Source organism: Phocoena sinus, chromosome 8 (assembly GCF_008692025.1).
Source record: "Phocoena sinus isolate mPhoSin1 chromosome 8, mPhoSin1.pri, whole genome shotgun sequence".
NCBI classification, from domain to species: Eukaryota; Metazoa; Chordata; class Mammalia; order Artiodactyla; family Phocoenidae; genus Phocoena; species Phocoena sinus.
This window is the reverse complement of record NC_045770.1, coordinates 58,853,631-58,875,863: the sequence shown is the minus strand read 5'-3', so window position 1 is coordinate 58,875,863 and position 22,233 is coordinate 58,853,631. Positions and strand designations below refer to the sequence as shown.

General features: G+C 57.5%; 2 protein-coding genes and 1 long non-coding RNA gene across 13 annotated transcripts in view; 2 read left to right on the top strand and 1 right to left on the bottom strand.

The window, feature by feature from the left end:
* The window catches only part of ARHGEF17 (Rho guanine nucleotide exchange factor 17), a 58,652-nt gene extending 51,564 nt beyond the window's left edge, over nucleotides 1-7,088 (top strand). For 2 of the 3 annotated variants that reach the window (XM_032639306.1, XM_032639303.1), the window contains 10 exons: nucleotides 219-292; nucleotides 849-1,048; nucleotides 1,224-1,525; nucleotides 2,023-2,272; nucleotides 2,564-2,650; nucleotides 2,973-3,040; nucleotides 3,286-3,434; nucleotides 4,314-4,488; nucleotides 4,604-4,873; nucleotides 5,553-7,088. In XM_032639306.1, the coding sequence (XP_032495197.1) occupies nucleotides 219-292; nucleotides 849-1,048; nucleotides 1,224-1,525; nucleotides 2,023-2,272; nucleotides 2,564-2,650; nucleotides 2,973-3,040; nucleotides 3,286-3,434; nucleotides 4,314-4,488; nucleotides 4,604-4,873; nucleotides 5,553-5,749 (1,772 nt within the window). In that variant the 3' untranslated portion in view covers nucleotides 5,750-7,088. The remainder of the gene's footprint in view (nucleotides 1-218; nucleotides 293-848; nucleotides 1,049-1,223; nucleotides 1,526-2,022; nucleotides 2,273-2,563; nucleotides 2,651-2,972; nucleotides 3,041-3,285; nucleotides 3,435-4,313; nucleotides 4,489-4,603; nucleotides 4,874-5,552) is intronic. The other variant, XM_032639305.1, reaches the window with a different exon arrangement.
* The window catches only part of RELT (RELT TNF receptor), a 28,976-nt gene continuing 13,530 nt past the window's right edge, over nucleotides 6,788-22,233 (top strand). The window contains exons 1-3 of one of the 9 annotated variants that reach the window (XM_032639318.1): nucleotides 13,163-13,299; nucleotides 16,545-16,639; nucleotides 18,822-18,883. Coding sequence is in view for 2 of the 9 variants with exons in the window: in XM_032639307.1 (XP_032495198.1) it covers nucleotides 16,508-16,639; nucleotides 18,822-18,883 (194 nt within the window). In the remaining 7 variants the exon portion in view is untranslated. Of the gene's footprint in view, nucleotides 6,924-7,422; nucleotides 7,585-13,142; nucleotides 13,300-13,533; nucleotides 16,640-18,821; nucleotides 18,884-18,928; nucleotides 21,708-22,233 lie in introns of those variants that run through there. The other 8 variants (XM_032639319.1, XM_032639312.1, XM_032639315.1 and 5 more) reach the window with 8 other exon arrangements.
* Nucleotides 7,912-10,078, bottom strand: LOC116757540. The gene is made up of 3 exons (XR_004350995.1): nucleotides 10,022-10,078; nucleotides 8,327-8,546; nucleotides 7,912-8,212 (listed from the first exon to the last, which is right to left on the bottom strand). It is a non-coding gene; the product is annotated as an uncharacterized LOC116757540 (long non-coding RNA).

Here is a 22,233-nt window from a genome sequence, read left to right as displayed (position 1 = left end):
TGATTGAGGTCCATAGAAAATCCTTAGAGACCTCTGGGTCTACCTCTTTCATTGTACAGATGGGAAAATTGAGGGCAAGGACAAGTAGGACATGACCCACAGTCACCTCATTCTCCCTGGAGAGACCCTGAGAGGCAGGAGAGGAAGGGAGACAGGTGAGGTCAGAACCAGGGTGAGGTGGGTGCTAAGTAGTGTCTGTCTGTCCATCTCCACTACAGCCTCCAGCAAAAGCTGTGTAGACCCTGAGTTCCTGAAGGCCATTCCCATCATGAAAACCCGCAGCGGCATGCAGGTGTGTGTATGCACCTGGGTAGGTGGGGGCATGTAGTCTAAGCCAGCCTGTGTTCGTGTGTTTTTGTTCTGTGTACAGCATCATGTACATGTCTTGAACATTGCAATGGCTCCCTATGTCTTTGTACAGCTCTCTGCACAAGCACATGGACAGTGCATGTGTGTCCCATGTATATGGGTACATTTGTGCATGTATGTATCTGTGCATGTGAACAGAACTATATCATTGATGTGAAAGTGTCATTTATGTGCTTGTATAAGTCTGCATACATATGGACAAAAGTTACCATTTTTCGCATTTGTTACACACATACATGTATGTGTGATCATATTTGGAGTAGATACATGTGTACACACATATATGAATATATGATGCCTATATCACAGAGGGATGTGTGCATTTGATGTGTAAAGAGTGTCACGTGTGCTGTATGTGTGCACGTGTGTGCATAGGGTGTGTTGAGAATCCAAACACACCCACGAGGGCCTGGAGAGCAGTGTGGAGTTGGCAGCAGTTCCTCCATTCATCTTCCCCTATCCTTTGGCGCTTTCCGCAGTTCTCATGCGCAGCCCCGACCCTGAGCAGCTGCCCAGAGCCCACGCCCGAGGTGTGGGTGTGCAACAGCGACGGCTACGTGGGCCAGGTGTGCCTGCTGAGCCTGCGCGCCGAGCCTGACGTGGAGGCCTGCATCGCCGTCTGCTCCGCCCGCATCCTCTGCATCGGGGCCGTGCCAGGCCTGCAGCGCCGGTGCCACAGGTGAGGTGCCGCCCGGCCGGGGCCTGGGGACGGGGTCCCCGCCCCCAACACACACAGCGGCTGCTCCGACGTGGTGTGGGCGTGTCCTGGGAATGTGGGCGGGGCCTGGAGGGCGTGCCAGCGACTGCGGCAGAGCCTGGCTACTAGCTGCCTCGTCCCCACCGCTTCGTCTCAGCAGGGAGCGGACTGCGTCTCTGAGGAACCCCCGAGAGACGGCACCCGAGCCCACCGGGCCGGAACTGGACGTCGAGGCGGCAGACGAGGAAGCGGCGACGCTGGCTGAGCCGGGGCCCCAGCCCTGCCTGCACATTTCCATTGCGGGCTCGGGCCTGGAGATGGCACCAGGCCCCCCAGAGGGTGACCCCCGCCCGGAGTTGGTGCCCTTTGACAGTGACTCTGACGATGAGTCTTCGCCCAGCCCCTCAGGGACCCTGCAGAGCCAGGCCAGCCGGTCCACCATCTCCTCTAGCTTTGGCAGTGAGTATCCAGCTGGGGCTGTCAGGCAGGGTGGACTGCCCAGAGCAGGGGGCAGCCCAGCTTTTAGTGATGGGTGAGTAGGGATGGGCATAGGCAAAGGCATGGAATCAAGCCTGAGGATGTTAGCACAGAGAGCACTGGGGGCAGCGGCTATGACACCAAGGATCCAGAGAGCATGGGATAGCCCGGCTTTATCCTGAGGACCAGTTGAGGAGGATGGAGTAGAAGGGGTGGAGTGCTTGGTCCCTCTGTCCGTGATGGTGGCTTGGAGGGGGCCAGGCTAGGATTAGGAGCCTGTAGCACGGAGCTGTCAGTCCGCAAGGTAACAAGGGCTGAGCTGATGCAGAGGTCTGGGGGTGTGGGGAGAACAATGGTGGGAGGCCCTGAGGCGGGGCATGGCCCAGAAGGGTGCATCGAGGGAAGATTAAGGCCTAGAAAGATACCAGGTCTTGGGCCTGGCAGAGGGGAATGGAGAAGGAGACCTTTGTCTTCCTCAGACGAGGAGGCCCCGAGCTCCAAGGAGGCCACAGCAGAGGCTACCAGTTCGGAGGAGGAGCAGGAGCCTGGCTTCCCACCACTGTCCGGCTCCTTCGGGCCTGCCAGTCCCTGCGGCACCAGCCCAATGGATGGGAGAGCCCTTCGCCGGTCCAGCCGTGGCTCCTTCACCCGTGGCAGCCTGGAGGACCTGCTGAGTGTTGAGCCTGAGGCCTACCAGAGCTCTGTGTGGCTGGGCACTGAGGATGGCTGGTAGGGACAGGGGAGGTGCCGGGGTCGCGGTGCCAGAACCTGAGGTCCCTGTTTTAGAACTTGTATGGTGTCCTGAAGCAGAAGTAGGAGGGTTTTGGTTCAGACCTCAAAGGCACTGCCAGCCGGGGCTGCCGGAGGGTCTGAAACCTACAGGGAGGCCGTGGGATTTGGGTACCTTGGGTGGGCACCTGCCAGGAGGAGATCCTGCTGGAGGCAAGTAGGCAAATAGGGGTGACTCCAGGGATTGGTACGCCCGAGCACTTGTCACAGGTACACACCACTGATCCACAGTGTCCACGTGTACCAGTCCTCTGACAGCATCCGTGATCGCAGGAACAGCTTGAAGCTCCAGCACTCGGCCTCTGTGACCTGCATCCTGTAAGGCCCCTGGATGGCTCTTCTGGTTCAGACCCTTCTCAGCTACACATGCAGACCTCCTTCTGCACCCCCGGGTCCCCTTCCCTACTGGCCCCTCCTTTCAGTGGCCAGAGACCTGCCCTAGGCTAACCGTGCCTCTCACACACCATGTCCTTGTGCAAGTCACTACCTCTTCTTAGACTCAGGTGCCCATCACCTAGAGAACAGGGGGTGGGAGGAGGTGGTCTCTCAGGAACCATAGCCATTCCATCTGCAATTCCCTGGGCCCAGGTGATCTCCTTCGGCTTCTTGAAACCCTTGATGACTCCTTTTCCTTGCCTAGGTATCTGAATAACCAGGTGTTTGTGTCTTTGGCCAATGGAGAGCTCGTGGTCTACCAAAGAGAAGTAGGTGAGTGCCCACCCCTCACCCACCCCCCTGGAGCCCCTTTGCTGGTATTGGATTTCCCTCTTGAGCAAGCTGGGGCCTTGGGGCCACAAGTCTACAGGTGTGACTTTGGGTAACTCCAGGTCTTCTTTGGGCTTTGGTATCCTCATTGATAAATGAGGTTATCAGCACCTTATTTCAGGGAAGGGTGAGGCTCAATGCAATACTAGATTGAATTTGCTGTTCTTTTTACCCCACTTCCACCCCAGGCCATTTCTGGGACCCCCAGAACTTCAAATCGGTGACCCTGGGTGCTCAGGGGAGCCCCATCACCAAGATGGTGTCTGTGGGTGGGCGGCTGTGGTGTGGCTGCCAGAACCGAGTCCTTGTCCTGAGTCCTGACACACTGCAGCTGGAGGTATTGGGGATGGCTGTGGGGTTGGGGAATTGGTGCTTGGGGTGAGCCAGGCCCACGAGAGAGGAGATGGGACCACGAGGCCATAAAAAAGCATCCGGCTGAGAGGTCAGGGCTTTCCCCTGACCCCTGTATGAATCTGGGCCAGCCCCTGTCCTTCTCAAATCCTTATTTCCTTTCTAGCTGATGAGGGCTGCAGTAAGCGCCCCATGTACGTTGGAATTCTTTATTCCTCCTCCCTGCACCCAACCCCATTTCTCAAGCCAGGCATTGGCGTCTTTGGGGGGTGGACAAAGGTCCTTCCTGATGTCAGTATCCCTTAGCATTACTCTGGCCTTTAGTCCTGATTTGATTTATATATACATTAGAGATTGTCAGCCTGGTAGTATCCAGGGGTAACTATAGTTCCCTTGATTTCCCTTTCACTTACCCCGTCATTGGCTGGGCTGGGAGTGTAGAGGTGTAGAGCCGGGTTCAGGCCCAGGTTTGTGACTGACTTGCTGATGTTCTTGGGCAGGTTCCTTTCCCTTCTAGACTTCAGTTCCCTAGCTGTACAGGGTGAAGCCACTGATTGCTCTTAAAACTCTTCAAGATTTGAACTTCTCTGATCATTAACTCACTCAAATTTCATGGGGAAAAGGCACTTCCATTTTAATTCCTGAGGTTTCAGTGGGGAGGCTCCAGTGAAACCAAGGTTTGAAAGGTTAATCATCCAGACCAAGGAGCGAGGCTGCCTTTGCTGTCAATCCGGTGGGCTTTCTGGAGAGGTTTGGTGTGAGTTGTCAGGAGGGAGGGATGGGCACTGGTGAAGCACAAGGCAGGGAGGGGCCAGCGAAGGCAGGCCTGTCAGTCACCCATCTGCTCTCTACCCCCGCCCCCCAGCATACATTCTCCGTGGGGCAGGATTCCAGCCGCAGCGTGGCTTGCATGGTGGACTCCAGCCTGGGCGTGTGGGTGACACTGAAAGGTAGTGCCCATGTGTGTCTCTACCATCCAGACACCTTTGAGCAGCTGGCAGAGGTAGATGTCACACCTCCCGTGCACAGGATGCTGGCAGGTACTGACCTCAGTCTACCACCGCCCCTTCCCTTGGAGCCTTTCTGTCCCTGGTATTGAGGAGGCTGAGCCAGGGCCAGGACTCGGCCCCAGCGCTGGTCTGTCTCCCACCCCAGGCTCCGACGCCATCATCCGGCAGCACAAGGCTGCCTGCCTAAGGATCACAGCCCTGCTGGTGTGTGAAGAGCTGCTGTGGGTGGGCACCAGTGCCGGCGTCGTGCTCACCATGCCCACCTCGCCCAGTGCCGTCAGCTGCCCTCGGGCGCCTCTCAGCCCTGCTGGCCTAGGCCAGGGACACACTGGCCACGTCCGCTTCTTGGCCGCAGTCCAGCTTCCAGATGGCTTCAACCTGCTCTGCTCAACCCCACCACCTCCCCCAGACACAGGTGGGTCTACACATCCTACCCTAACCCAGGGACCTCGGCTTTGGGTTTAGGGCTCCGCACTGTCCTGCCAGAAGAAGGTTAAGAGGGAGGAAAAATGTAATACAGAGCTGGAAGTGGCATATATTACAGGAAATAGGCTATAGAAACCCCAAAATAAAATCTATTAGGATACTGTGTGTGTGTGTGTGTGTGTGTGTAAAATTCTGTCCAGAGAATGTCATGAGAACGAGGGAGTGAACTACAAGCTAAGAATTAGAATATGGCACAGGAAGGGATATATACAACAGGAAATAAAACAGGACTGGAAATGATGTGTGGGGCAGGAAGTAGAGTCAGGAAGCGATGTGCAGAGCAGGAAATAGAAATAGAGTGGCAGATAGGAGAGGAAAGGGACCCTGAGGATAGAAAGTGAAACATATTAGGAAATGTACATGAAGGAGGTCACAGTTAGCAAAGTCTTGTTTGGCAGGACAGGAAATCGTATTCGCAAGAGGTAGTAGCTGTGGCATCAGGAATCAGGGAAGCCTAGGTCAGGAGTTGTCTGGGTCCAGAGAAGACTTAAGTTGCCTAACTGGGAAAGGGCTGTTGGAAGTGGGAAATGAGTATGAAGAGAGCCAGGTTGAGGTGGTGCCACCCCCAGTCGCCTCCAGGCTAATGGATCCTCCCCTCCGCCCCCCAGGCCCCGAGAAGCTGCCCTCACTGGAGCATCGGGACTCCCCTCGGCACCGAGGCCCTGCCTCGGCCAGGCCTAAAATGCTGGTTATCAGTGGAGGCGACGGCTACGAGGACTTCCGACTCAGCAGTGGGGGCGGCGGCAGCAGTGAGACTGTGGGCCGAGACGACAGCACAAACCACCTCCTCCTATGGAGGGTGTGACCTTGTCCATGGTGGCCCAGGACTCGCCCGCCCACCTGCCCTCAGCCTGCTTGCCTCTTCCAAGCCCACAGGCAGACCCTGACCAGGAGTGTCTGACCAGGGCCGCGCCCCTGCCTGCACGGGCCGCCTCCCATCCTCGTGGAAGCATTCCTGACGGAGCACCTGTGGGCCAGCCGGGCCAGGGCCTTTCCCGGCCCTCTCTCTGGCTGCTCCGGGGCTCCCAGTCATGATGGGGGTGGGGAGGGGGGCACGTGGGCTGCCCAGGACCTCTGTCCCTGGAGCTTCTACCAAAGACACGGCCGGGCCTGGACCCCACAGGGCTGGGGAGGGCCATGTGCAATATTTGGAGGGTTTTCTGGGGGCAGTGGGAGGGCTAGGGGATGGAATCCTTTCCCATGTACAGTATTTATGTTTCTTTTTAGATGTGTATCTTCCCAAGCACTTATTTATGCAATGACCTGGGGCAGGGAGTGATGTGAGAAAATGACAGAAGAAGAAAAAAAAAAAACGCTATTCTTGCCCTAGGAACCACCCTGGGACCCTAACTAGCCTTCCTGGAGGGACCAGTCCCCCTCTCATTATGTATGCACACACACACACTGCATGTTTGGGGCACTAAAACGCTGCCTCTTAACATACACTTTCCACGGCCTCGTCCTGACTGGGCTGCCCTCCAGTATCCAGAGAAAAGGGCCAAGTCCCCTCAGTCATCCAGAACAAGGTGATGACTACAGGAGGCAGCAACTCCCATCCCGGGGGTGGGGGGGGCTTCCCCAGGCCTTGGCATTTCCTTGCTTGTTGGCAGTGCCTTAGTGGTTTCTGAATTTGGGAACACTGACTGGGCCTTGGCCAGGGCTCTCTCCTGGCCTGAGCAGGGAAAGGGCCCTCGCTCTCCTCACAGTTGCCCCCCAGCCCCTGTGTCTCATGCACTGGCACATATGGTCACCTTGGGAGGGTGGACCTAGGAGCCCCCTCATTCTGACCACTGACTCCCTCTCTTCACACCCTCTCCTGCCAGGGGCAGCCCTTCCAGGAAGGATGCCCAAAGCTGAGGGGCTGGACATGGCCTCTTCGGCTGGGAAGGCTACCATGGAGGGCAGCCTCTCCCCTGCCCCCCGACTGCAGGAGCCAGTCTGACCCCAGCCCCCGTGCTTCTTCAGCTGCAGCTCCAAAGGTCTGGTGTCAGTTGGGGTTTGTTTTTGTTCTGTTTGGTTCTGTTTTTGTTTGGGGTGGGCGGGTCATTGCGGTCTTAGACTATGTTTCTCTTGCTACCAAACAGTCATGTATTAACTTCCCTTGGATGATGAAGTTTAAAGAGTCAATAAATAGAAACACCAAATGACTGGTCCCCATCGGCAGCCGTGGAGGCCTCCTGCCAGCAACCTCAGGGCTCCCTAGCTGCGTGGGCCTCCCAACACCCACCCACTTGGGCAGAAGTGGGACTCAGAGACCCAGAAGAGTGCTGAGATGGCAAGGCGGCCACTGATTTGCTGTGTTTTCCCAGGCAGGTCACTGCCTCTGTCTGGGGTGCAGCTTCCTCGTCAGGAAAACCAAGAGTTGTGCTAGTCAGATGCTTTATAACCAGGGCTGCATGTTAGAATCCCTTACAGGTTACATTGTAAGCACAAAGCATAATACATAAATTATACTTATATCTAAATACACATTTCCAGGCTCCCCCTAGCTCCTGAGTCAGTGGGTCTTGGATAAGGCTTGGAAATCTGAAGCCGACACATGCTGTAAGGGAAAAACGAGGCGAATGTGAGCCTGTCTACAACTCCAGGAATCGGTGCTCTCCAAAGCCTCATGAGGCTCGGAATCTGACAGAGGCCAAGGTGAGCAGGGGTAGAATCCAAGTCTGTCTGATTTCTGGTCATTAAATCAGACATAAGGATGTAAAGGCCAACAACATGGGGCCATTCTTTGCAGGGGCAGAGAGCCCTTCCCACCAGGGTACACTGGCAAGGCGCAAGGGGGTGACTTCTAGAAAAGGACAAACTGTGCCTCAGCTCTCCTGAACACGTTTCAACATTTTCCAACCTAAATGATTAAGACTTTACAGAAATCAGTTGCTAAAGGGGAGTACAGGCTTATGCTTTGCACACTGGTATACACATATCTCGGGTCTGCCAGGCCCCTGATGCCGTGGGACATGCATGAAACATGTCCTTGCAGCATCACTGCTGGGACAGTCTGGAGGAGGGGATTACAGAAAACACAGATACAGAGTAGAAAGCCACATTCATGGGGTGGAATTTATGAAACAAAGCATAGAGGGAGCACAGGCTTTGAAGCTGAACAGAAACCTCAATTTTGCCACTAACTAGCCATGGGACTCTGGATGAGCTATATTCCCTCTGAGTCTCCATTTACTCATCTGTAAATCGGGGCTGACGATCCTTTCCCCCACGGGACTCTTGCTTGGTGTGCACAGGTCTTTGGATTGCAAGGAAGAGATTCATTCTGCCCAGAAATAAAAGGGGAGCTAATTAGTGGAGACATGAACTGGAAGCAAATAGCTCTCAGTACAGTGGCCCAGCTATTGCTGGTCCATCTCAAGACCCCAGGCCTCTCCACCTTGAGTCTCTGGTCTCTGCCTTGCCGCCAGCCAGCTGCCGTTCTCTCTGCTTCCCAGCTTCTGCTTCCTTAGGCCCTCTTCCGCCTCTGGATAGACTTCACTTTGAGCACTGGTTACCCAAGGCTGAATCCTCATCATTTTTCCTCAAGTGCCTTGGTAGGAATGGGCCCGGCCCAGCCCACTGTTCTTAGCAGGTCACATCCCAGGGCATTGGGCAGCCTGTGGAGAGACAGGTGCACAGCCCTGAGTAGGTCAACTGTGGGCAGGGAGGTCCTGGGATGCACAGTTGTTAGGCACCCAGCCCAGGGGAGAGCCTGGAAGAACTAGCTCCTCTAAAGCAGTCCTTCTCAATCTTGGCTGTACATTCTAATCACCTGAGGGGGCCAGGCCACATTCCAGACCAATTAAATGAGAATGCTGAGAGTAGGACCCAGGTGTCCGTAATATTTTCAGGAAAACAGTTGAAGTATAACATCTGTACAGAAAGGTACTCAAGTCATTAGTGGGCAGCTAGGTAAGTTTTCATAAATGCACCCAGATCAAGAAATAGAACCTTCTGGGACTTCCCTGGCAGTTGAGCAGTTAAGACTCCGCACTTCCATTGCAGGAGGGGTAGCCTCTGCAACCCCTGGTCAGGGAACTAAAATCCCACATGCCGCGTGGTGCGGCCAAAAAAGAGAACGTTCTTCCATGCAAAAGCTCCCCACATGCCCCCTCCCAGTCTCCCCTTCTAGGGTAACAACCACCCTGGCTTCTGACACCATGGTTTAGTTTTGCTAGTGAGGTGGAGAACCACTGCTTTAAAGGGCACAGCCAGGGACTTTGCCAGCGGTCCAGTGGTTAGGGCTCTGCGCTTTCACAGCTGTGGGCCCGGGTTCAGTCCCTGATGGGGAACTAAGATCCCGCTGGGTTTGATGTGAGAGGGAAGGAACAGCTTGAATCAAGGCAAGGAGGGGTGGGGGAGCCTGGAGCGAGGGGTCCGAGGTGTAGGCCCAGCTGGAGCAGAGGGGAAAGAGGAAAAGGCAGGGAAGCCAGAATGTGAGCTCCAGGAGAGGGGAGGGACGTTTTGTTCATTGCTCCATCCCCAGGCCACCTGCAGTGCCTGATACACAGCAGGTGCTCAATAAGTATCTGTTTAATTAAATCTAGAGAATTCAGTTGGGATCCCCTTCCAGGTCTTGAATGTCACAAAACAATAGCCCCAGCTCCCGTTTATTGTTTGCTGCAAGCCAGGAGCATGGATCATCCGGTTTAATCCTCAGTGGTCCTGGGAGGTTGATACCATTATTATCATCTTTTTCAGGTGAGGAAACTGAGGTACAGAGAGGTTAAAAGTCTTCCTCAAGGTCACCTGCCTACTAAGCAGTAGAGCCTGGATTCACACGTGATCTGTCTGCTCAGGTCTCTGTGCCTCATGGAAGAAAGGAAGGGCAGCCACATGGGGTGGCTGGAGGACAGGACACAGAGTCTGAGCAGCTAGAGACACATCCAGTCACTCTTGAGGTATCTGGCACATGTTCCTCAGACCAGCCCTGGGAAGGATGTCCTGACTTCAGAAGAGAGAGTCAGGGCCAAAAGCCATCTCTCCAAGGGGGTTCTCCAGGTGTTTCCTTGGGCTAGGGACAAGCAGCAGGGTTTAAGGTAGACATCTACCTCCCAAGGAAGATGAGGCACAGAAAGGGATAGAGACTTACCTAACATCACACAGCAAGGCAGCATTGAGGCTGGGGTGGGTGTACAGGAGAACCAGGCAGGAAGATTTCCTGTGGTCAGAAAAGGAAGAAAGTTTACTCAGGTGACCTCTGAGAGCTCTTCACATCTTTTGCATGCCTGACAAACGCCAAGTCTCTCTTCTGTCCTCCTCACAGACCTTAAGCCACAGGCCAGGTTGCAGGAAGCGGCAAGGGGAAGTGCTATTTTGGGCCCATTATGGCCAATGAGGAGCCCCGCCTGGCAAAGGCAAGTGAAGGGGCTGGGTCAGGGGCAGGATGCAGGTCTGAACGGGGAGGGGGCAATGTGCAGGCCTCAGGGAGAAATGGGGGCAGAGCCCAGATGCTGGGCTGCGGAGAGACACAGGGCAAACACTGAGGGTGGGGGACCAGAGGGAGCAGATGGGGGTTCTGAGCCCAGCAGCCTAGAATAAGCTGGTATCCCCCAAATGGAGTCTCAGCAGATCCTCACAACACCCTGGGCAGGTGAGCTTGCATTCAGAGAGGTGAGGTCACTAGTTTAAGGCCATACAACCTGACAATGGCAGAACTAGGACTTGACCCCTAACTGTGTGACACCAAAGCCCAACCCCAGTGAGATTCCAAACCCAAGCCAGGGTCTGGACCTAAATGGTGGACAGAACTCAGCTCTCAGGCCTAGCAGCCCCAGCTCAGCTCCTGCCCCAAGCTGAGCCCCACCCTGGCCTCCCAACCCCAGTTTTTCCTTAAACCAAGACCACCCTCCCCCTGGAGCTAAGGCACAAACACAGGAGGACAGCCCACCTTCTGAGGTAGAACTTGGCCAGTTGGGGGGTTAGCCAAGTGCAGAGTTTTGAAATTTAAATCTGAGCTGGGACATTTCCTCTTGCTTTGGACGTCCACGTTGGAATTTAAGGGTAGCCAGCAGAGGGTACCACCATTTCTGGTCCATAACCCCAGGGGCTGCCATCTGCTCAGATCCCCTGCAAACACCTCCCCCCCCTTCCTCTAATCCTGTGGCCCAGGATCCCCACCCCACCTCGGGGAGAGTCTCAGTGGGACATGGAGTCCATGTCCCTGCCTCTGGATCACCACAGCACATCCCAGCTTATTGTGCTGTGCCACCTAGGATGAGGTGTGGGCCTTCTCTGGGCTCACTTTTCTGGCTGCACTATTAGAGGTTCAACAAGATCGTCTCTGAGGTCCTTGGGCTCAGGACTTGTAATGCTAAGATTCCGTGGATCCATCTGAGATGCCAGGAGTTTTAAAAGCCTGTGATTCTGAGAGTCCTTTGTTCTCGAGCCTGTGGTTCTCCAACCTCCATAAAAAGCCGATCTAAATCTCTCTCGCGGCCTCCACAACTCCTTCCCTGTCTCCTCACTGTAACGGCTAAATGTTCCCGGACTCTTGGGCGGGGTCCCAGCTGCAGCTTGCTGTGGTTCAGAGGACAGGAGGGACTGCCTCGGCCCCTCCATCCCTGGTCATTTTTTCTGTCTCTGGTGGCTGCTCACCCTTCCCACTCGGCCACGTCAGGCAGATTGCCTCCTCCCACAGAGAACTGGAATGACCTCCAGGCAACGAGTTTGGCAGCCTAATTTTCAGATGGGGAAACTGAGTTGGGGAAGGATTTGAGAGCTGGTAGTAGAGACAGGCCTGGACCCTCTATAGGATGTCTGATTAATAGCCAGTGCTCCTTGACCAAAAAGCATATCCCCATTTGGCCTACTGGGTGCGTGTGAAATGCCACCATTTGAACTCCAGTACTTGGAACTGGGGCATAGAAGGTCCCCTTACAAAGAAAACATTTGCAGGGATAGCGTCCTGGGCTGCTCTAGCCCCCTCAGCAGGTCCCCAGCATGGATCTTCTCCGGACTCCTTCTGTGGGCTCGGATGTGGGATCACCCCTGACCTAGCTCTGGGGGTGTCCGTTGACATACAAGGGGCCTGGCTGGTGCTGTGATCCCAACATCAGTGACCTGGAGCTCTTTCTGCCCTTCCCACACAACCTGGGCCTGGCCCAAGGAAATGGAAACTCTTCCCCTTTCCCCCTCCCTCTGCAGGTGTCCAGTTCTCCTCCTGGGATCTGCTGGACCCTGGAGACCTTACCTTTCCCACCCCCTCACCCCATGGCTCAGATGCTATGATAGTTTATTTAGAATTCTCCACCTCCCCTCACAATGTATCCCTAACAACTTATTTACCTTCGTCCACCTCTGCCATGAGCTGTGATTATCTTGATCCCAGCTAGGCCTCTGCCTCCCCAGCACAAGGCCCTTCCTACTGTCTGCATCTCCTCCCAGCCCTGCTGTCCTGGGAGGGCCACCTGGGATCCCCTGAATGGTACTGAGTCGGGGAAACCCTGGCTCTTGAGCTGCTGCCTCCAGTTCTGGCCCACCATATGGCACAACTCCAAGGGGCACGATTCACAGAGCTGGTAATACAATATGAATAGTGCCCTGGGGTCTTTAGTCACACCCTGCTGGGCACCCTGATGGCTGGCATTGGGAATCAGCAGGGTGGGACAGCTGGTGGTAGGGAAGGGACAGCAGTGTATCATCTGTCCTGCTGGAAGGAGGGACTAACTATCCTTGCAGAGAGGGAAGGGGCGGGGAATGGAGACAGGAAAGGCCTCCTGGAGGAAGGAGGTTTGGGCTGGGCCCTGAAGAATGGGCAGGAGACCACCAAGTGGGCCTCCATTATAGATTCACTTTCACCAGGCCTTTCTCAACAACTAGGTGGGGTTTCTGGGGGTGGACCTGGGCCTCTTCAACAAGGCAAAGTGAGGTCCTTGTCCCTGACTGCCAATTTCCAGGAGGAAAACGAGACCCAGGGAGGGACAGCGGTGGCCCCGTTTGCACTGGCAGTGGTGACAGGTCTCAGAGAAGCATCCAAGTCTCCAGTCTATCTTGCATCTTGCAACCCCTCCTTTATTGGTTTGGAGCCCAGAAGCGGCTGATCCGAGAGGCCTTGTCCGGCGCAGCCCCCTGCAGTTCCCGGGGAGCGCGAGAGATGGCGACACAGAACAGCACGGCCGGGCTGCAGAGCGCGAGGCCCATGGCGGTCTCCAGGGGCTGGGGGCGGGGGTCGCGAACCTGGGCTCTGACGTCGGAGGCGGGGCCGGCGGCCGTGACGCGCGGGGGCGGGGCTGCACGCCTTCCCGGACCGGGCGGCGATTCATTCAAAAGGCGCGCAGGCTGCGTGGCCGCCCGTGCGCACGCCGAGCCGGGCTCGGGCACCGCGTCGGCCTGCGAGCTGGGCTGCTGGAGCTGCTGCGGGGCGGCCAGGTAAGGAGGACGCGCGGAGCCCCAGACCGGAGGCCGGGGCCAGACGGATGCGGGCCCGAGCGGCGCCCCCTGCCTCCCAGCGTCTCTGAGGAAGTTCGCCGGCGAGGCGGATGCCGCAGCCCAGGCCCCGCGGCCCCCCGCCCCCGCCCCCGCGTCCTGTCCCGGCGCCTTCCGCGCGCGGACTCCCGCCCGTCTCTGAGCTCCCTGCCCGGGGACCTGTGTGTCCTCCGGCCGCGGCTCCTGGCCCGACCGTGCGTGATGGGAAGGCGGCGGCGGAACTTGCAGTTTGAGGAGCCGGCGGGCCTCGGAGACGCGCCGGCCTGGGATACTTGGACTGAGACCAGGACGGGGTGCGGGGCGGGACGGCGGCTTCTCAGTGTGCCTGCGGCGCGGGGCGGCCGGAGGGGGGGTTCTGAACGGTGTCAGCCCGTGACTGTGGGTGACACGGCGCGTGAGGCGGCCCAGCCAGGGCGAACGTGTGGCTCGGACACTGGGCAGTGACGTTGGGCCGAGGGGGAGACACCGAGGGGCTCTGTGTGTCTGTGACAGGCAGAGTGTGTGCGTGTGACTGTGTGAGAGAGACACCCCGGGTCACTACGCGTGACCGTGACCCCAGCCCACTGTGAGTGCAACCCCGGGTTACTGGGGTCACTGAGTGTGTGTGTGTGGCCTGGGGTGTGACCAGGACACCAGGGCCCTCATGAACGTGAGTGAACATGGTATAGAGGGGGAGGAACCCCAAGTGACTGTGAGAACCAGCCCCTGAAGCACTGGGGTCATAGTGTGCTGTGGGGTCAAGTAGTGCAGTGCAGTGCAGTGTGTGTGTGTGTGTGTGTGTGTGTGTGTGTGTGTCCGCCCGCCTGTGTCCGCGTCTGCACCTCAGGGAAATGAGTAAAAGGCGGAAAGAGGAGGAACCTCAAACACCTACTAGCAGATGGGGGCTGGAGGGAGAGCGGCCAGGGAGGGGACAAGGGTCTCTCCAGGACTGTCCCCAAGAGGGCATCCCTCAGGAGCTCAGTTTAGTGAGGGGGGTGGACCCTGAGTGACTTGCCCTGGCAGAGGGAGAGGGGCCAAGGCTGAGGGGCATCTGGTGGGGTGATAGGTCTGGCAGCAGCTGAGGGCCTCTGAGGTAGCCTCAGGCTCCATCTCTCTCTCTGTCTCTCACACACACACACACACACACACACACACACACACACACACGCGTGCGCGAGGTCCAAGAGGCCTAAGCTCTGTCCCTGGTAACCTGTATTCTCACTGGGCCCAGGCATAATCTTGCCCTCAGATCCCGCTCACCCTCGCTGGGCCTCAGTTTCCCTGTCTGCACACTGAGGTGTTGGGCTGAGAATGGACTGTGAATCATCACTTTGGGATCCTCTATTGTTTTGGGGTCAACTGTCAACTGTCTCTGTTCTCCCCTACCACCCTTCAGGCAGAAGGACTGCAGTAGGGGGTGGGAGCAGGCTGTCTGCTGGGGACAGAGTGGCCCAGGGCTGCGCCCAGGTGCTGGTGACAGGGTTGGAAGCACAGCTCCTCAGATCACACCGAAAATTCTGACCCATAGACGTTGACTTCTCTGGTGCCCATCTCCTTTCTTCAGTTCTCTTCTTGGGGGGAGAGGGGGCATGTTCCTGGGGGGCATGAGTCGTCTCTGCTTTGGAGAGCTGGAGCAGGGCCTCTTCGCCATCTGGGTTAGACCCTCCTGAGGCCCCCACCCACACAAGAGGGTCTGTTGGGTTCGTGCAAAGTGGAATGGAAATCAGGCTCCCTAGCCCAGGAGAGGTGAGGAGACACCTGCTGAAGGATCTGCACGTTCTCTCCTCTGCTGTCATCCTCTGAAAATGTTGATTGCATTCTGGGTCGGGGAGAGAGTTTGGGGAGACAGTGCCAGGTGCTATGCTGAATGCTTTATGGTGTGCTCTTGTTGAATCCTCACAGTGGCTCTGAGATGTGATGACTGTTTTTCAGAGAAGGAAACAGAACCTCAGAGAAGCGAAGTGACTTGCCCAAGGTCACACAGAGTCAGGACAGTGCCAGGACTGGAATTCAGGTCTCCTGTGCCTGAAGCCCTGTAAGATGCTTGGAGAGGGCCACTCCCCTTCCTAATATCTGCTCATGGCTTTTCTGGGCTTCTTTCTCTCAAATGCAGGCTGGCAACGTGGCCTCGGCAGGGTGTGCCATTGTGAGTTCTGAGTGTGGTGTACACGTGTCTAGAACATTAGGGGTGGCTGGGTTTCATGGTCTTCCTGTTCCTCCTCCCTCCCCCTAACTCTCACCTCCTAGCCAGAGGTCACCAGAAAGTCCTGTCTCCTGCCTTCTAGAGCCTGTAACTGGTTTGGGGAGCATCCATGTGGCTCTGAAGAATGTTGGGAGTCAGCAGCATAGCCCAGGCTCCAAGAGTGGCAGGAGAATTGAGAGTCCCACTTGACCTTCACCATACCTGAGAGGCCCTGTGCCCCCGCTCAGAGTTGTTCTAGGGGCACTTTCCCCAGTCCACCCACACACTGCGGGGGGTTGAGGGAAAGGCTAGTAGTGACCTTGAGCTTGTGCCTACCCGCTCAGGGCCTCAGTGTCCCCATTCTTCCCTGAGGACCCTGCTAGCTCTGCCCACTGCTGCTGCTTTGCCGAGAGCTGGAGCTGGGGATCCGGGTGTCCCTCTGTCCTCTCTGGAATGACTGGAGTTGTGCTTCTTGGGGCTGATCAGAATAGCTGTCTTGGTCTCCTGGGGCTGAGCCTGAGTTATTTCCATCCCCAGCAAAGAGGTGGAAATAGCTCAGGGCCCTGGAAGGGGAGGGAGAGGGGAAGGGTTAACCAAGGGTTAACCTCCTCTTCTGGTCCCAGCCCCACCCTGTGCCCTGCCCAAGCCAAACCTTTTTGGGAACTTGTGCTGCCTGGACCACAGGGATGGTGGTGGGGTCCGGCTGGGTTTCCAGTGTGGCCCCAGTTGGGACTCATGTGACAGTTGCTGGAGGCAGGTGCCCATTTCTGGTCAAGGAGGGGAAACTTTCAGCCCCCTTCCCCTGCTCATAGGGTCAGCCTCATTTTACAGAGGGAGAGACGAGGTTCTGAGAAGTGCTGGGACTTACCAAGGCCCCGCACAACCCTGATATTCTGGCTCTCACCCTCCAGACAGGGAACCTACCTTCTGTCCTGCCACACGTCCCCCAGAAGACTGGACGTGGCCCAGGACTGGAAGCAGGCCTGAGACATGCCTTTGCAAAATCAGGGCGTCTCTTATGTTCCAGCTTGGGCCTCGCTGTCCTTGCCCAAACTCCTGTATTGGCCTTTCTGCTTCCGTTTCCAGTTCCCTCACATACGGCGCCAGAGTGGCCTCCCTAAGGTAACTTGTACTGTTTGCCTGCAAAATATAGTCCAGACTCCTCATCCTAGCATCGAGGTTTTCCTTCCAGGACCCTTTTGAACTTTACATTTTCACTCTCTTCCTTCCCTACCAGATGCCTTGGTTGTACTCTGCCTTTGTATTTGCTGTCTCCCCTTTCTAGAACCCTCCTAACCATTCAGGGTACAGCCCCAGCCCCACTGCCTCCCCCAGGAAGCCCTCCCAGCCCAACGTTAGTCCTTCTTCATTGTGTGGTCCATGTGCCACATGTCCCCCCTCACCTCTGGGAATAGGCACAGGGGTGGGGTCCTCATGGGCACCACATGCCCAGTTGGGTGGGGCCGGCCTGGCCAACAGCCTCTCCTCTCCTGCTGCCATATCTGTGTTGGCCAGGCCTCTTCCTGAGGAAGGGCAGCCATCGTAGGCTGAGGGCCTACTGTGTGTTAGGATGCACAGGGAGGTTGGTACCCAGGGTCTCCAGTGCTCCCGAGTGTGTGCTGGGGGTTAAGGGCGAAAACTCAAGGCCACTCCTGTGCGTAGGGGCCAGTTTGGTGCTTGCCCTGGACTCCTCAGGCAAGCCTCTCATTCTGGGCCAGCAGAGGATGCTCCCCCCTGAGGCCCTAATGTGTGTTAGGTTCTGGGTGCAGGGCTCCATGCAGCAGCACTGGCAGGGCATCCCTTTCCTTCCAAAGCTGCTCAGTGGGGAACCCAGACTCAGAGGGCAGAAGGGTCCGGTCCTAGTCTGAGTCACACAGTCACTGGTGCTGGAGTCTGGCACTCAAGCTCGTGCCCAGCCCCCAGCCCCATCTCCCACAGGCGCCAGGTGGGAGGCGAGGGTTGTCTGACAACTCTGGTGTCAGTTTTCAAAGAAGGACCAGGCTGGCTACCTGCAGGGGGAGGAGGAAGTGGTGGTAGGGCTGCTCAGGCCCACTCCGTCCGTCCGTTATAGGGCCAGCCCTTCTGCCAGGTTAGGCAGGAGGGCTGGACCAGAGGGGGAGGCATTTTGCCTGAGATCAGCCAGCAGCCCCCCCCCCGCCCCCCCCCCCCCCCGCCCAACCCCGACTCAGGATTGGGACATGACCTCTGGCAGACCTTAGCACCCAGTTGGGGTGGCAGGGAAGACTGAGGTGCCGATGCTGCATCCCTGCTGTGTGTTTAGCCCTGGGTAGGACCATGAGGCTCTCATCCTCAGCCTCATGCCCAGGTCATCAGCAGCCCCGTCCAGGTACAGGCATTGAGAAGAGGGCCCAGAGACGGGAAGGGACTTGCAGGACTCCAGTGTCACTGGGATCCTAACCCAGGTATGTTTGCCTGGAAGGCCAGAGCTTTTTCTGAGGCCACCCTGGGAAAGATGAGTGCTCTATAAATAAACTGCCCATGTGGCTATGAGCGTGTGCCCTGGCTACTTGACACAGGAGAGGGATGGAGGGGCCTCTGCAGCCAATTAGAGGCAGGGTCTGAGTGTGTGGTTGGAGGGAGAAGGAAGGAGGGCTTCCAGAAGGAGGGGCCTAACTTGGACCTGTACACCCTCACGGTAAGAAGGAGCAGTGAGCACAGGGATGGAGCTGTGCCCCGCCTCCTGCGTGCACTTGCTTGCCTCCCTCCCTGAAGGGGACCTCGAACAATGATGGCTGAAGGGGCCAGGAGAGGGGCGGGTCCACCCTGACAGGGAGGCTGGGAAGGCTTCCTACAGGAGGTGGCACCTGGGCTGAGGCCTGATTGTAAGAAGAGTCGCTGTTCCCTGATGAACCATGGAACCTCCAGCCATGCCAAGAGGTCAGCTGGACAGGCACAGTTGTCCCAAATCACAGAGGCGGAAACAAGTTCGGGGATGTAGGGCTGGGTCCTGACTGCTCAGCACCCCTCGCCTTCCTGACTGTGGCTTCAGTTGGCGTGGGAGCAGGTGCACACAGGCCTGTGTAAGGGCTGGGAAATGGGCACCCAGGGTCCACCTGGCGAGTCCAAGACTCATCCACCCATGCTGTTGGGACTGATGTTGGGTTCCCCAAGCACTCTTGCCTGCTCCCGAGCCACTGGGTGACCTTCGTTGGATGCTGCTTGGTTCTGAGCTTGGCTTCTCCTCTGGCCCTTGTGGGCTGTTGAGGACTGGTGCTCAGGAGAGGCCTGGTCAGGCCAGGCCCTGACCAGTATTACTTACAGTGGGCTCCATTTATCCCCTCAGCATCCCTGGAGACAGGGACCAGAACCCCTGTTTGCAGGGGAGGACCCTGAAGTTCAGGGTGGGTAAGTAACTTGCCCAAGGTCACAGAGCTCCTAAGTGATGACCTAGAGCTTGAACCCAGGTGTGACTGCTCCGGGTCCAGCCTTCCCCTCAGGCTGACCTCCATCCTCAGGCTCTGTTCGTTAGGTCCTGACCTGGAATTGCTGGGGTCAGGGGAATCTCTTTCCCCCAGCACCTTGAGTCTGGAGGAGGAGTCAGAGAACGGGGCAGGCTGGGCCTGTGATCTCCCCTCAGTCTCTCTCAAAGCCTCCCCAGGTCAGCCTGGTCGGGGCTGAGCAACTCTGGGCGCCCTGGCACAGTAGTGATTGGTACAGATTCGCGGCCAGGGCAGGAGGCAAAGGTGGCTTCTCGGAGGAGAAGGTAGCAGTGGCGACAGCTGTTGGGCAGTGGGGTGTCCTCCAGCCCTCCTAGCGCTTTGCCATCCTGTCCTGGAAACTGGCGCGGCCTCCCTCCAGGAAGGCTCTGGTTCTGAGTGCTTGGGTGCTGGGCTGGAGCAGGGCGTGTGGGAGCAGCGGGAATGCCAGGTCCGGGTGGCAAGAGCAGGGGCTGCCAGCTGCCTGTCCCCACTCGGCATGGGAAACCTTGTCTCCTTTCAGACTAAGTGGTTACAGGGTACTCTGAGTCTCAGTTTCCTCATTTGTGAAGCCTGGAACCCTGTCTTTGAGGCCTGGTAAGGGAATGGGCATGTAGTAGGTTCTTAGTGAGGGGTGTTGGGGACCCCCAGCTCTGCCTCAGAGACGACTGTCTAGTTTGGGTCCCTGCCACACCTCCCAGCCCTAGGCTTAGGCCAGGGAGGGGGCAGGGATTGCATCTGCACCCAGACTGGGAGGGGCTGAGTGGGCCCTGTCTGGCTGCCTCAGCCCTTTTCTTAGCCTCAAGGGCCAATTAGCCCCCTCGGCCCCACCTCACACCCCTGAGCCTTCTAAGCCCAGGCCTGGTGGGGGGCCAGGGAGCAGCTGCTGCTTGGTGTGCCTGGGGTCCTCACCCCAGGGTTGTGACCTGGGAGATCTTGGCTGCCTGAGGCTGGGCTGGGGGTGGGAATGGGGGAGCCCTTCTCACTGAGTGGCCCTGAGGCAGCCTCTGCACATCTCTGGGCTCCCAGCCCCTCATTAGTCCTAGGGAGCTGGGCTTTATCCTGGGATCTTCCTCTTCCCCCTCCTTCCCTGGGCTTCCTGCTTCTCACAGGTCCCAGTGCCTTTTCCTACTGGAGCTGTGGTAGACTAGGGCACTTTGCATGCAGGAAACCTCAGAGGCCCCAGAGACCCCCATGGCGGCAGTACCTCCTTCCCTGGCGCCTGCCCGCGCGCTTTGTAATAGTCTTTCAGGTGAGCCGCCTCCTGTGTGCCGCCAGCTCCCTAGTCTCTGCCGTCAGGTTGGCAAACGCTCGGAACATCTGTTTTGCGCCAGGCCCTGGGCCAGGCTCCTGGGTAGGAGGGGCCAGAGTGAGGTGGGAAGCTGTCAGGTAGGCCTGGGCTCCACCCCTGCTTTACCTCCCCCTGGCTGGGTGACCTCAGTTACCCAAGGGTGAAGCAGGGACGCTCACCTCTCCTGTGAGGAGTGGAGGCAACCCAGGATGAGGGCCTGGCCCGAGGCGATGGGAGTCTGTTCCCTTCCCTGTGAGGGCAGAGGATGAAAAGGAGGCAATGCCTAGCTGTCCTCACTACCCCCCACTGTGGGCACTGCCCTACTTCAGCCCCAGTTGCCAAGGAACTACTGGCTTCCTTGCTAACCTGGATTTCTCTATTGATGGGCGGCCTTTGTCTTCCTGCCTAGGGTGCAGCCACTGCCGAGAAAGGCCTGTGTCCAGCTGTGTTTCCAGGCAACCCTAGCCCCTGGAGGCTGCAGGGAGGTCCCCAAGCTGGCTGGGAAACAAATACCTGCCCTGCACCCCCTGCTCCAGGTGGCTACCTGCTTCCCACCTCCGTCTCCCCAGCTCTGCCTCACTTGGCAGGCAGCCCAGCAAGCCCTCTGAGACGCAAGTTGTCCCGCACCTCTCCCTCCCCCGCTAACCCTTCAAGGCCCTGGGGGAAATGCAGGCTTCTCAGCTTGCAGCCTAAGCTTGGTGTGTGACCTGGGATCTGCCCACCAACCTTTCCTCTCCCTTCCTACACCCTCCCAATCCCCCAGATTGTCAGTGTGTATCTTCGGGCACCTCCCGTGTACCAGGCTCTGCGCCAAGCATTGTACATAAATATAAGAGAATCTCATTTGTACCTCGTATCTCCCATCGAGTATGTGCCATAACCCCCTCCACGATTTACACGTGGGGAACCTGAGGCACGGTGAATGCTTACTGAGGGCCTGCTCTGTGTCGGGCTCTGTGCTGAGCATTTAATGTGTGTTCTCTCGGCCTCACAACAGCCCTCTGAGGGATGGGGAATGGGGGTGGGGTCCACAGCCACCGAGCCAGTGAAGAGCAGAGCAAGGAAGGCTGGTTCTCAAGTCAGGCAAGGGCTTCAGATCCGGGTTCAGTCCCCCACCCCGAGCCCAGCCTCTGGGCTTCTTAATCGTCAGCCTGCTCCCTGGTCCTCTTGACCTTGGGAGAAGGTGGACCCTCTCCTGAGTGCCTTTTTTGATCCCCCTGGTTCAGCACATACCTATTCACGTGCTGGGCACCTGGTACGGGGGCAGCACGTCAGTGGGGAAAGGGTGGGTGCGTAGCCTGGTCACACCCAGGGCGAGGACTGCACAAGTGAGGTGGTGGTTGGGGGCTTCCAGGAGGAAGTAACTTCGAGCTAAGCTCTGAAGGAAGGGTAGCTGTCAGTAGGGTGATGGGAGGGGTTTCTGGGCAGAGGAAACAGCAGGTACCAGTGCCAGGTGAGAGAGGCAAGTGTGGGGGACAGAAAGCAGCTCTCAGTGGCTGGAGTTGCGGGGAGGGACGGGGGTCAGATCTGGGTGTTGAGACGCCTAAGCTGTGGGGGGCTGAAGTGGAGGCCAGGGAGGAGGCCAGGGGGCAGGCAAGGGGTGGGGTGAGCATGGAGCTGTGGGAGACCCTCGGAGGAGGCCACCGCGGAGGCAGGTGAGGCTGGAGAGGGAATGCGCAGAGATGGGGCCCCAGGCTGGGGCCGGGTAACCCCATGAGCTTCAGTTCTGGGAAAGGGGAAGCTGCTGAGGCCTGAGGAGGCCCGGGTGGTGACACAGCTTCCTCTTTCTTTGAGGACTCCTGGGCTGTGCCTCCCTGGGGCTCTGGCATCTCCCGCTTGGGGCCCTGGTCTCAGCTTTGCTAGTTGGCTTTCTTCCAGGGAATTTCTGGTTCTAATGGTTTGGGCGTTTTTTTGGAGGGTGGGGACGGGCTGAGTGTGAGGAGCCCCTCCCCCCTCCCCTGTGAACCTATTTTCTGGAGGCCTCCTGC